At 36.7% G+C, this 13,545-nt stretch overlaps 1 protein-coding gene across 1 annotated transcript in view; it reads left to right on the forward strand.

Moving 5' to 3' along the window:
- Nucleotides 1–435: 435 nt before the first annotated feature.
- Nucleotides 436–13,545, forward strand: part of ELOVL4 (ELOVL fatty acid elongase 4) — a 42,273-nt gene continuing 29,163 nt past the window's right edge. The window contains exon 1 of the mRNA XM_087718824.1: nucleotides 436–879. Coding sequence (XP_087574950.1) covers nucleotides 795–879 — 85 coding nt within the window. The 5' untranslated portion in view covers nucleotides 436–794. The remainder of the gene's footprint in view (nucleotides 880–13,545) is intronic.

The raw sequence follows: 13,545 nt of genomic DNA on the forward strand, positions 1-13,545 counted from the left end.
GAAAAGGTGAAACAATTACACAGAGGGGATCCGGCATCTCCCCCCCTCCCCAAAAAAAGGTTCCTCCCCTTTTTCAATCACTACAAACATATTAATCAATACAGAACTAAACATTATTTCATTGAGATTTTATAAATGGATTTGCACGAGCTATGTGAGGGGGGGGAGTGTAACTGGCCTTAGCTTCTCGGTTGGCAGGGCCGCCTGCACAAACACACACACCCTGCGAGCCTTTGCAAGATACCGCAAGGTACCTTGGGGGCTCCACCTCCAACCCTAAGTGAAGGCGACCGGGATTGACCCGTTCCCTGCGCCCGGGCATCCCTTGCGCGAATCGACTCTCCAAGATGTGCAGGGCGGGCGCCTGCGCCGGGAGATGCCACCCGGAAAGAGGGGGCGGGAAGAGAGAGAGAGAGAGAGCGTCACGTGCCTAAGCGCTTACGGTCCATCCCCAAAGGTGCTGCAGCCTTGGCTTCGGCGCCGGTTCTTCTGCCTTTTGCCATCTCCCTGCCCCGGGCACGGGTGTCGTCCCCGGAGAGGCGGAGCCTGAAGATAGACACCCAGAGACAGAGATTTAAATTTCATTTCCACCTGGAAGGAGGGGAGCAGCAGCAGCAGCAGCAGCAGCCCCGGCCAGGAGCCAAAGACTCGCTTGTTCTGAGCTGACCTAAGCTAAGCCTGCCGGCTTCTCCTCCTTTTGCTGCTGCTGCTGCTGCCGCCGCCGACGCCGCCGCTGCTACGACTGCTGCAAAGTCGCCCTCCCGCCTGCCTGCCTGCCCGCCAGCTGGCCAGCCATGGGTCACTCCGGAGAGCCGGGCCTCATAGCCAACGTGGTGAACGACACCTTGGAGTTTTACCGCTGGACTTGGTCCATCCGAGGTAAAGCAAGCGCCAAGCCTCTTTTTATTTATTCGTTTCTTTATTTTTGTTAAGCCTCTTTATCAGCCTCCTCCTCCTCCTCCCGATGCGCCGGCACTTGGCCTGCTTTCCCGTTAGCGCTCCTGGCTATGCAGCACCTGCCTCTCTCTTCTCCACCTCCGCCGGCCCGGCTGCCGCTGTTGTTTGCTGCCGACGGCGTCTCTGCCGTCCTCATCACCTTCCCATCCAGGTTCTCGAGACGGGGGCTCCTCTCCACCCCATTCCCCCAAATTCCTCCTTGGTTTGTCACTGTCACACAACGGTCAAAATGGCTCCGTCTCTCTCTCTCTGTCTCTCTCTTATCTTGTCTAAAGCCAGTGGCTGCGTGACAGGAGGCGGCAAACTCAAACGGAATCCTTTTGCTAGACATTGGAGGGGGGGAGTTCCTCATCCCCACATTTGGGGGGGGGAGCCCCAAGTCATAAGTAGAGAAGAAACAGCCGCACCATTTCCAGAGATGCTGTTCCGTCTCCTTTTAATTTTTTTAAAATATTAGACAGCCTTCTAATGAGAGTAGATAGTGGAAGCTTACCAAGTATTTTAGAACGAGCCCTAAATTCTTCCCCTGAAAGCTGGTGCTAAATCAAAGCCAGGTGAGCACCGAACTGGAGGTGGTTGCTGCAGAGCTGTTCTAAAGTATTGACCCTTTTAACTGTGAACATAACCAAGGAGAAGGAGCTGCTGCCGACAAGCTGCTCTGCATTTAAAAGTTTGGAAAGTGCTTACTCTAAGTGTAACACCTGAAGTATGCTTACCATAACTCCGCCAGCCATTAATCTCGTGTCTGTGGAGGTGCCAAGTTGACTGGCTATGCTGATTGAGAGGGACTGAAAGTGGATAGTCAATACATCTGAAAATGGGTAGCCAGTGCAAATTGGGGGAAATGAGACTAAAAGTACGACCCAGTTGCATCATTTGCACTGTGAAAAGGAATGCACTGTTAATAAATCTTTAGGAATTTTCTTCCTTCTTTCTCCCTCCTCTCCCCCTTCTTTTTTTTGTCTTTCTATCTATTTGCCTTTTTTGTGGAAGTCAGCTCTTTCCTGATAATACATTCCAAGTTTCATGGTGTGGTTCCTTAAGTCTAAATCCCAAACTAACAGTTTATTTCAAAAAGGGGATGAAAAATATAAAAATTAGCTAGTAGATTTATATCGAATGTGTCTAATTGATACAGAAAGGTATCACTTAGGATTGCCATAGCAGGTGCAAGAAGACAGTAGAACAAGATGATCGCATGGCTTGTTTATTCTGAAGAATAACTTTCTTTTCAGTGGGCTTTACCCCCAGATAAATTACCTAAGGTTGCAGCCTTATATTGCTTCTTGTCTTATGCATCAGCAAATAGCTTTGTTCTGCATGCATGATAAATGAAACAATACATGGATAACCGGATGTTTGACATTTTCATGCTTATGACTGCAGATGGTATGCATACATATTCTTCAGGAGCCAGGATTGCATTTTATATTTGAGTGGCCAATACCTAATTTTAAATGCTGGGATGATTCTGCAACATACTGTATGGATTTCACTACAGGGAATAATAAAATTCATACTGTGTGGGTTATAAATTTTGAGAATCCGTAAGTAAATGCTAGCACTTATCGGACAATGCCATTCTCTCAAAGATCAGAAACTTTGCTTTGGGTACCATCTGCCTAATTATTCCCTATTATTTTTGTTTTTAATCATACTTCAGATATATTCATCCAACATCACTACTAATCCAAAACTTTAAATATTGAATCTGTCTACACAGAACCACTTTCTTTCTTGTTAGAAGGCACAGCTTACATTAGTTATTTCCGAAAACAAATTGTTAATAGTATAGAATTATCAACTTTTTAAATAAATGCTTTACCTCGTGATTGTTACTTTGTACTCCATACGACATAGCCAGAATCTCACTGAATTTTAACAATTCTAAAATGCCAAGAATGGTATAATATAGACTTCTGCTTAAGAAAAAAAAACCACTTTATTACTTTCTTCTCTTTAGAAAGCCTAGCTGTCATCTGATTAATTTAGAAAAAGTTGCCTAACATCTCGTGCTGAGCTGTCTAATTTGTACTACATTAAGTGGTAAGGCAACATCTAAGACTGGTATAGGTATATCTGGCATAATCTGATGTTCCCAAAGGGCTTTATGTTTAGTTACAATAATAACACATTTTTCAGTGTATTGGTTATCTTGGAGGTCTTGAAATGAGGTGGATATAATTTAGATGGACTAAAGCATAGAACTTTCATTGTATTCCTAGGCAGAGGAATGGGCTGGATCTAACAAAATTTTATTGCAGAAAAAACTTTTTTTTGCGGGGGGGGGGTGTTCTATGGAAGACTTTTGATCTGATAAAACATTTCCACTACTTGAAGTGGGCAAGAAATCATACTTATTCAGCTACTCCTTTCCTTTGCAATCCTCTGGAAGCCTGCTCCAGAGATTTGGAGAGCTTCCAGAAAATAAAGGAAATGATGGTATGGTTGCAGAGAGTAGGATATTTACAAAAAAAAATCCTTTCATTCTGAAGATGGAAGCAAGCAGAGCAGGTCTAAAGCTGAATACTGCTAGGAAAAAACTCTAGATTAATTATGAAGGAATTATATTAGCAATATGATTAGGTTCAGGCCATACACATGTGTGTTTCTATAGTCATTAAGAGATGTGTAAATGTGTATAATATTCAAAACTATATTTGTACTATTCAGTAGAGTTAGAAAAATATAATGATCCCATAATGCTATATGACTTCTGTTTATATCATTGACTCTTGAAATTAATGATATTAATTTGAAAAAAATCCAAACAAGTTTGTGTGAAGAACAGTAATAAAGTGATTGTTTCCTATTATTTTAAATAACAATGTTGGCCTTTATTAACTTTATTAACCTAGTCTCTTAATACTCTTTTAAATGCATATTTACATAATTGTTAACAATAATTCATTAATTACCGTTGTTATATATTTTTACCAAGGGGCTTAGCAGAGGGGATAGGACAAATAGTTTTATTAACTCTTCCCATTGAGTTGATAGCTAAAATATATTTTTTATTTAGGATTTCATATTCTTAACTGCTATTCTTTGTTATCAATTTTACTTTATCTAAATCTTCTTTCAGAAAAAAAAGTGGATGAAATGCTTCTATTCCTTCTCTCCTCTAATCTAACTATAGATTTGGTCCTATAGTTCTTTTTATTTATTGTGAGAGTTTAGAAAAGTAGACTAATCTGAATGAAGTTTCTGTTGGACAGATGGTAGTTTTAGTCCTTCAGACAGCTTTTTTGGATTCCACCTTCTACTTTCAACCAATTGAAAAAAAAAGAAACACAGTCCATATAATCTTCTGAAAACAAAATACCCAAACTAACCTGATTATAAGATTCTCTGATAATAGCAATGGTAGCAATAGCCAAACGGATGAATCAGTACATCTAGTGGTGTACCACAGCATTTTCAATCAATAACATCTTGAAATTATACGACGTTTTTCTGGCTTTTCCCAGCACCCTATCATAAAGGCCTGGCCATGTTTGGCTATTGCTTAACTCATGAAATATTTCACCACATTGCACAACAAATGAAGAAATTTTATTCTTACTAAGACACCTACACAGTTTCTCTCCATTGTTTTCAACATTCTTATAGTTCTAAAATCAGATTCTCAAATTATTTCTTCCCAACTCTAATCAGATGCTGGAGGGCCAATTCATGCAACTGTGCCCTCACTAAGTTGTGGGGGTGAGGTGATGGTGTAATAATTGGAAGTTAGTTACAAAGAATGTGTCATTGGTTCCGCTTCCCTGTAATTTCAGCCTATCTTCCATGCTTAGATTTTGGTCTAGGCTTAAAATGGCATCTCAAGTAATTATTGTACTTCCTAACCTTTTTATGATGAAATAGGAGGGATGAAAGTGAATCCAATGCGAGAACTTTCTTCTTTTGAGTCTAGTATTTAAGTTTTGAAGTTTACTTCTTGCCCAAATCTATAGATAGCTCATTTTTTAATTTTCAAATTTATTTATTTCCCATTGTTTCTGTAAATTAAAAACTCCAGATAATCAAAAGGTATCTGGGAAAATATTCAATGGTTTACAGATTATGTCAGTAATGGAATCCTGTGGGTTTGTAACATTATTGAAGTGATACAAGATTGATTTTGTTCCATGTGTTCAAAACGGCCCAGAAAACAGTCTTTTGAAAAACATAGGTCATCTATGTTTAAAACTGGTATAACATAATATATAAAACATTTAAGAGGGTTTTTTTTAATAAGATCACTTTCAGTAGTGTTAAGACAGATAACCAAAATTCTAAGCAATATCAGAAGTCATTTTGAAATTAGCTTCAGGAATGAATAATTTAGATATAGGCAACAATACAAATCACAATGATTTTCCGAAAAATTAATAATAAAAAATGAAACTCTGTTCTGCAAGAAAAGTGACATTTGTGGTGAATGTCACCCAATTAATTGCCTCATTGTTAATATCAAAGTAACCTGTTTTCTATTTTAAAAATAATAAAGATAGTAACATCCAAAATGTAGGTACCCATCACAATTAGAAAGAATATGGTTAGGCCATCAGATTAGAAAGTAGGACAATGTTGAGTTCTAATCCTGCCTTAGGTGTGAAAGCTGGCTGGATGACCTTGAGAGAGTCTCTCCCTCCCTCCCCCTCCCTCCCCCTCCTCTCTCAGCACAAGTCACCTCACATATTTGTTATTGTGGGCAAAATAGGAGAATGGAATATAGATGTGTTCACCACCATGTGTTGTTTATAAAAATAATAAAGGCAGGATGTAAATAAAATAAATAAAGAGCAAATAAAATGCCTAACGTCTATCAGTGAGGACCATTAGGCTGATGTTATGCAGGGCATAAATATTCGAACTATTCTCCATCAGATAATGCCACACTAAGGATATTATGCCCCAAAGTATTTCTGAACCCTTCTCTTATGAAACTCGAGGCATGGGTCAAAGTTACAGAGTTCTAACGTAAGAGTTAATGCAGTGTTTCTCAACCTTGGGGACTTTCAGTCCTGTAGACTTCAACTCCCAGAATCCCCCAGCCAGCATAGCATAGCTGGCTGGGGAATTCTGGGAGTTGAAGTCCACAGAACTTAAAGTCCCCAAGGTTGAGAAACACTGAGTTAATGTGATACCCCAGCAGCAGAATCTTTCCCATTCATTTCAATCAAAACACACAATAATTTGTTTGTACACATCACTTTCCCTTTCTCTGCATCAAAATGAAAGGAATAGCACATATGAAAAAGATGTTTACGTTACACTTGACACGATGACAATGAGACTTCTAGACAGTTTTTACTGCCATGGAGAAACAATGTGTGGGGATCAAAGCTTGGGACCAAAAACAATACTTGAAGCAGTACACACATAACTTTGTGTGCAGCTGCTTTATCCCTTTTGTTCAATCAGTTGCATTTTGCAAAGAATCTTATAGTTGCTCTAGAGACGGATGCAGGTGTTCTTTTCCCAGACAAAAACAGGAATAGCATTAATGGCACTGTCCAAGTGCTAGATTAACTAGTACTGATCTGCAAATTTACCCTCCATCTCCTTTTTCCCCCAGTACTTTTCAGAGTTAATAGTGGATCATCTATATTTTCTTATCCAAGAGGTTGCACAATACTTTGTGATGACAATATGCCTTTGTTCTTGATTTTGTTTTTTGAAGTCATTATGAATGAAACTTTTTCTTCGGGGAAATGCATGTCTGGGGCTAATTTGTGCAAAACATTATTGTGGCACTTTGTAAAATATCATATTTTATTCATTTATTGAATGTACTTAGAACATTACTCCATGAAAATATTTGTAAATATGCATATCTCGATTATTTATTTCTGCTAATTTGCAGAATTGCCTCATTTTAAATATCTAATTTAAAATTGTTTGCTGCAAAGGACAATATACTCTTAAGTTCATTTAAATTCACTTCTAAGTTTCCATTGTCAGGAAAAACAGAGTAAAATGCAGTAATGTTTCTCGCAAAATGTCTGTGGAGATTCTCAGTCATCCAGGTTATAGTTGTTCTGAAAGTTCTTTTTAAAGAGACAACTGAACATTCTGGTTGAGAAAGTCCAGTTGCCTCTTGAAAAAGGGTTTCCTAAAAAAAACTTGATACTTTTGTGTCTCAAAGGTGCTTTTTCAAAAGGCAACTGGACTTCATTTGTTTTTCCTTGAAGTCTTTTTTTTTTTGTTCAGCTGCCTTTTGAAAAAGCACCTTTGAGACAACCATGACCTGGATGACTGAGAATCTACATAGACATTGATACTTTTGTGCACACCATCAGCAAGCATGCAAAATATGCCACAATTTAATTGACATCTCATACTCCCAATTTCTGACCATTGTAAAATATATATATATGCACCTTATACCTATAGCCACATGCATTTGGCCATGAGTCATATGATAATGATGCTTCTGAGAATTATTAAGATTGTTCTGTTCTTTTCTGTTCTGTGTTGAAATCATTTGTTCTTATTGTTCTCTGTGAATTGGGTAGAGGTTTGGATCTTCCTTTAATGTGGGTTTCTGCTCAACAGCTCAAACCATTCAGCTATTGCATACAATAGCAACATTTGACATAAAGAACCCAGCCTGGTGTGGAGAAACTATTTCCAGTGAGAAAAAAGAAAGCATATTCAGGGTCTCTTTATTGCTACTGAGAGCAGCTGAGAAAACTTGAAAATCTTGGGAACAGTTTCCACTATTATAAATATTGAACAAAATGCATGCCTTGAGAAACTGACAGTTAGTATCATGCCACTGTGAATTATTTCTTAGAAAAATGGTACATAGCTGATTTCTTAGCTTTTGTGAATATGCTAAACAAGGCACTCAGTGAGGCTAGTGCAGATACTAATATGATTGGCATGCAATTAATTGGATATAATTAAATTGAATTGAATTGCAATTAATAAATGCAGTTAATATAATTGGTCCACAGTATTTAATGATTTTTGCTTTGTCCCAATAAAAATTACTTTTCAACAGTGAACCCTGAAAGAGCAGCTCTTTGAAGGCCGATGCCAACCTTGGTAGGCAACTTTTACATCCCTGCTATCAAATGGTCCTATGCATGTTTTTGTCAGGAGTACTTCCCATTATATTTACTGGGCCTTCTTCTGAACTAATGTGGAATATAATTTGCTAATTGTTATTTGGGTACTGAAATATTTTTCAGTTTCTCCAGATGTCTTTTTATTAGTGTACTACGTTAGCCTGTTGAAGTATAGAGAATGCGGCAGAAAATTCAAATGAAATGTTATGATTTTAAAATATTGCTTGATTCCTATGATAACAAGTGTCTTCTTTCTTAAAAAGTTGGAAAGGAGAAGAGTAAGTTTACAAATTCAATCTTCAAATTCCTAAAAAAAAGGCCAAAGATGGAAAATAAAAAAGATGGAAAATATAGCTAATTTATGTATTGTCTAAATACATAAACAATAAAAGTTAAATAATTTAAAGCTTGTGTTGTTATGTTCATATTATTGGTATTGTTTAACATCAGCTTTATTTTAACCCAATGAGCTGATTTGGTTGTGTAAGACCTATGCAAGACATAACAGAATCCAGTAGCAATAACAATAGCACTTAGACTTATATATCCCTCTATAGTGCTTTATAGCACTTTCTGAGCAGTTTACAATGTCAGCATATTGCCCCGAACAATCTGGGTCCTCATTTTACCAGTCTTGAAAGACTGGAAGGCTTGAGGCAGTCAGGATCGAACTCCATGCTATGGGCAGAGTTAGCCTATAATTTTGCATTCTAACCACTGCACCACCAGGGCTCTTGCAGAATCCAATCCTCATCTCAGAATGTTGAAGAGTTTCATATGGTCCATGACTGTAGGTTGCCACCCATTTAAAAATTATGGATGCAGAGGTACATACAATACCATACAATAGCAGAGTTGGAAGGGACCTTGGAGGTCTTCTAGTCCAACCCCCTCCCTAGGCAGGAAACCCTATACCGTTTCAGACAAATGGCTATCCAACATCTTCTTAAAGACTTCCAGTGTTGGGGCATTCACAATTTCTGGAGGCAACTTCTGTTCCACTGATTAATTGTTCTAACTGTCAGGAAATTTCTCCTCAGTTCTAAGTTGCTTCTCTCCTTGATTAGTTTCCACCCATTGCTTCTTGTTCTACCCTCATAAAGTCTCCATATTCCCTATTCCCTTTTATTATAATTAGCTTGTAGCATACATGTATAAAACATAAAGCCAGAATTTATTTAAATTAATGAAAGTTGGGACAAGATGGTAAGGCAAAAATTAGTATTTAGATAACTCAACTCTGTTTTCTTGTTCCTCCAACAACTTGGCTTCCAACTTTCAATTTATTAGAGAGATAATGTGGAATACCCTCTGATAAGCGAACAAATCACACCTAACATTCTGCTCATACTTTTGATGAATATAACATCTATATTCAGTAGTATAAAACTAATTGCTGGACTAGATAAAGGAAATTATTGATATGCTCATTTATACTACTAAGCAATATATAATACCTGTATATGCTACACTTTAATTGTAGTATAAGGTTCCTGAGGTATCTTAAAATCAGTCATAGACATGGGTCTTTGTTGTTGTTTGCTAAGAAATATTAAATTATACCAAAATATGTTAATTAGAAGCAAACCACATCTCTTGAATTTATTCATCTAAAAGTTTATTGTATTAAAGCTGATCCAAATTTTTGTAGAATTTCTTTTTTAAACAAGACTCTTCTGGCACCTGCAGGCTTGTTATGCATAAGTTTTTCTTCACTATGCCATGTATATTTGTGGGTGATGGGTATGATTTAAACATTAAATGTTTAAGAACAAGCTGCAGCAAATCTCAGGCTCCTGAACATACTTCATTATCTAGCACATCCACAAAAAAGAATGTGAATGTTTTCTATTTTTGTTTGATGACTAGGAGCAAGCTAATTTCATCGTAACAATTGGATTATTTTTACTATTATTACCATATTGAATGGTCACATTCTCATATTGAATGAGATAATTGACAAAGTGTGGGTTATCAAAAAATGGAAATAAAGCTTCCGAGTTTTTATTTGAGGCCAAGTTGGAACTGAGGATGTGTTCCTATACACATGGGTCTAGATTTCTAGCAATAAGGCTAGAAATCACACTCCGTTACTTTCTTACTTTTGGTTTAGCGTGTTATGTAAACTAAACTGCTCTGGGGAGAATATGTATATGCCAGTCAGGATAATTCTGTATTCATCCAATAAGATGCTATTAATAATTATTACATTATTATTAATAATAATTCAGGATTTATTTTCAGCAAATATACATTGGAACATATATGCATAGCTACAACAGGAATGCTTATTTTAATAGTTCGTAATGTTTGATGCTGGAACTTCGCAGTAGTAAAAATGGGATACATCTACAGAGGGTTCTTCATAAAACAACCTATCTGGATTTCACTCAGAATTCCAAGCAAGTCATTGAGGCAGAAGCAGTACTGATCAGTCAGGTATATATCATTAACATTAGGACCTAGACAGGTTCCTCTTGATTCTTCTATACCTCTTCATGGTGTTTGATACCATCAACCATGGGATCCTCTGGCTTTTTTCAAGGATTGGAAGAGGGACATTTGTTTTGACTTGCTATTTAAATAGGAAGCCCAAGCCACAGCCAGGAAGGACCTTTGCCCAACTTTGACTGCTGCTAGAGGTATAGTCATACTTGGATTAGAATATCCCAGGGACAGGTAAGTAGACAAGTCTCACAGTAAAGTGATCCCACTGCTATATGAGCAGGCAATTCTGCCCTGTGATGCTGCATGTCCTTGGTTACTCAGAGCTGTCTTTTATGCCATTTAACATCTACATGAAACCAATAGTGGAGGTGATCTATCAGGATAAAGTCTCATCAATATGCTAATGACATTCACCAGTAGATTTCCCTCTGGGCTGAGCTAGAAATGCTAGGGAAGTCTGAACCGGTTCCTGGAAGCTGTGAGGAACTGGATAAAGCAAAACAGTTTAGATTAACTCTTTCAATGATGAACTGGCTGTCCATCAACAGATGAACAAATGAACAATAGAGGAACCTACTATTCGTCAATAAATAACGTGGCACTCTAACAACTCTGGTTACCCTAAGAACACTAGTTACTCTGGATCGATATAGAAAAAAATGAACTTTCTCTTGCAGGTGCGTATCTGTTCCTATGCATATTTGCCGAAGTAGTAAGTATGGTATGAGACATTGCCTCTGGAACATTCTAATCCAAGTAGGATCTTAAAGGGAACAACAATCAAAGTTAGCCAGAGGTCCCCCTGGTCATATCTTGGGTTTCCTATTTAAATAGTACATGAAAGCTTATTCAAGCTTAATCACCTTTCATCTGGATTATTGCAACATGCTCTGTGTGGGGCTTCCATTGAAGATAATTTAGAACTGTAGCTGGTATAAAATACAAGGCTAGAAGATTACTCGGTCAATCCCACCAGAACTGCAGACATCCTGTTTTAAAATCATTGCTTGGGGTGCAGGTAGAATTCCAGGCCTAATTTTTTTAAAAAAAAACTAGTTATTCATCTTAATGCCACAAACAGTGAAATATCAGATTACTTGGGCAATATCTTGCCATAAAGAATCTGCTTCAGTATCGTCAGTCTAACCTGTTGAGGGAGCTCCTATTTTCTGAGATACATAGAATATAGATATCGTAGCTTTTATTTTCTGAGGTACCATAGGGTGTAGATACAGTAGCAAACTTTCTCTGCAGTAGTCATTTACAAAATAAGATAATAAAAGAAAATAAGTAATAAAATATCGATCACAGAAGAGCTGTGCCAAGATAAAATTATATCATGTATTTATTGGCATGAGTGCCAGGTTTACTGGTTCCTTTAGAAAGAAAATGGAAGGGCAACCATATAAATGTTTATCATTAAGATTTTTTCTCTCTAATTATTTAGATTAAAATAATCATGTAGAAGTTATTGTGAAGGTTTATTACTGTTATTGCATATTAAGCCCAATTGTTCAGAAGTGTAAGAAAATATGTTCTTACAATATGTAAAATTATTTAGGGAATGCTAGTTGAAACTTGTAAAACTTTGTATTGAAGTTAACTGCAAATATTCATTTCTGCCTGTGAAATGAATACAGTACTATCATGAATCATCTGGATATAATCTTTTTATTACAGATTTCCAGTAGAATTACAAAATTAATGCAAAGAATCAGAAAATATCTAAGCAGCATTTGTATATTAGTATTATAAAATGTTTTAAGGTATTCCAACTCATTGGAACTTCTGCATTGACCTGTAATATCTGCTGGGAGGAATTCAACAATTTTAAAAAGCAGTTCCTGAGGAAAAAAACAAACTCTATCTATAGAGATTCATTTACAGTAAATGTTTCCCTCTTAGTTATTCAATTGCAGACATTAGAAGAGGTCATGCTGATTGAATAAAAGGGTGTGCTAGATTGGGCCCGTAAATGCCTTTATGCTAAAAATAGCAGCCATAGCTATTAATACTTGGTAAAGCTCCAGTGTGAATTAGCAGGTAGAAGTTTATGGTTAGGACTTTATTTACTTCAATTAAAATTGAACCAACAAACTCTGAATTAACATTTGCCAAATGCATTTTTAAAAATATTAACTTTTGAGTGATAATGGAAGTAAGAGTTTTTTAAAAAAAAATATGCCTGGTGCAATTTCCAGCTCTAATACAGGCATCATTTGAATTCAGCATTTATTCTATTAACTTATTTATTTCACTTATACACTACCTCAATCGTTAAAATAATTTTCAGTTGTTGGTTAGAAAAACTATATCCATGCTTAAATCTCCCCAAACTATTAAACATTTAAATGCTCAGCTTAAGGTTTTTATTTCTTTTATTTAACTCATTATACTGCTTCTAAACAACTGGTAACACTAGCAGCCAAACAAATTGTTTAACTATTCTGCCCTTTTTAAAAAATGGATGAAAGGGAAAAGTGTGGAAAAAATAAAGGAGGATTACAACTGAGAAGGCTCCATTGGTTTTATTTTTTCATTTATCTCAGAGGTCAGCTGGATTTTGGAATTCCTTAACAAACCAATTATAAACAAAGTCTGAATAACAGAATATAGATTGAATGTTATAGGCAACTAAATGTATTATTACTACAATATACAATCTTATTGGTTTAGGGAGCACTCATATTTCTGGTGTTATATACTGTAAATACAAAAAAAAAACTGTTCTGCCCAATGTAATAGGTTGAAATTGCTTAGGAAAGAGTAAAATGTGCTGGCTGGCATGCTGAATAGGAGTTTTCCATGGGATAGTATTTAATGTCATCCTGTTTGTGTGGTCAGAAACATTGCTTATCATGAAGCAATCTGAACACAGTAGATTGCTTCAAACAAAAGATTCAGTATACCTGAGGAAGATATTTATCATAAAGAAAGTAATAGTTAGAAAATTAAAAGTAATTCAGGGAATACATTTTCTGTATTTTTCATTTTACTTTATAAAAAGATAACAAAAATACAAAAGATAAACAATTACAGTAACTATTAGGTACAGTATGCTCAGTGAAATGCTTTACCT

Source organism: Thamnophis sirtalis, unplaced genomic scaffold, assembly GCF_051295495.1.
Source record: "Thamnophis sirtalis isolate CommonGarterSnake01/CBP01778 unplaced genomic scaffold, rThaSir2_p1.2 scaffold_6, whole genome shotgun sequence".
In the NCBI taxonomy this organism is placed as follows: domain Eukaryota; kingdom Metazoa; phylum Chordata; class Lepidosauria; order Squamata; family Natricidae; genus Thamnophis; species Thamnophis sirtalis.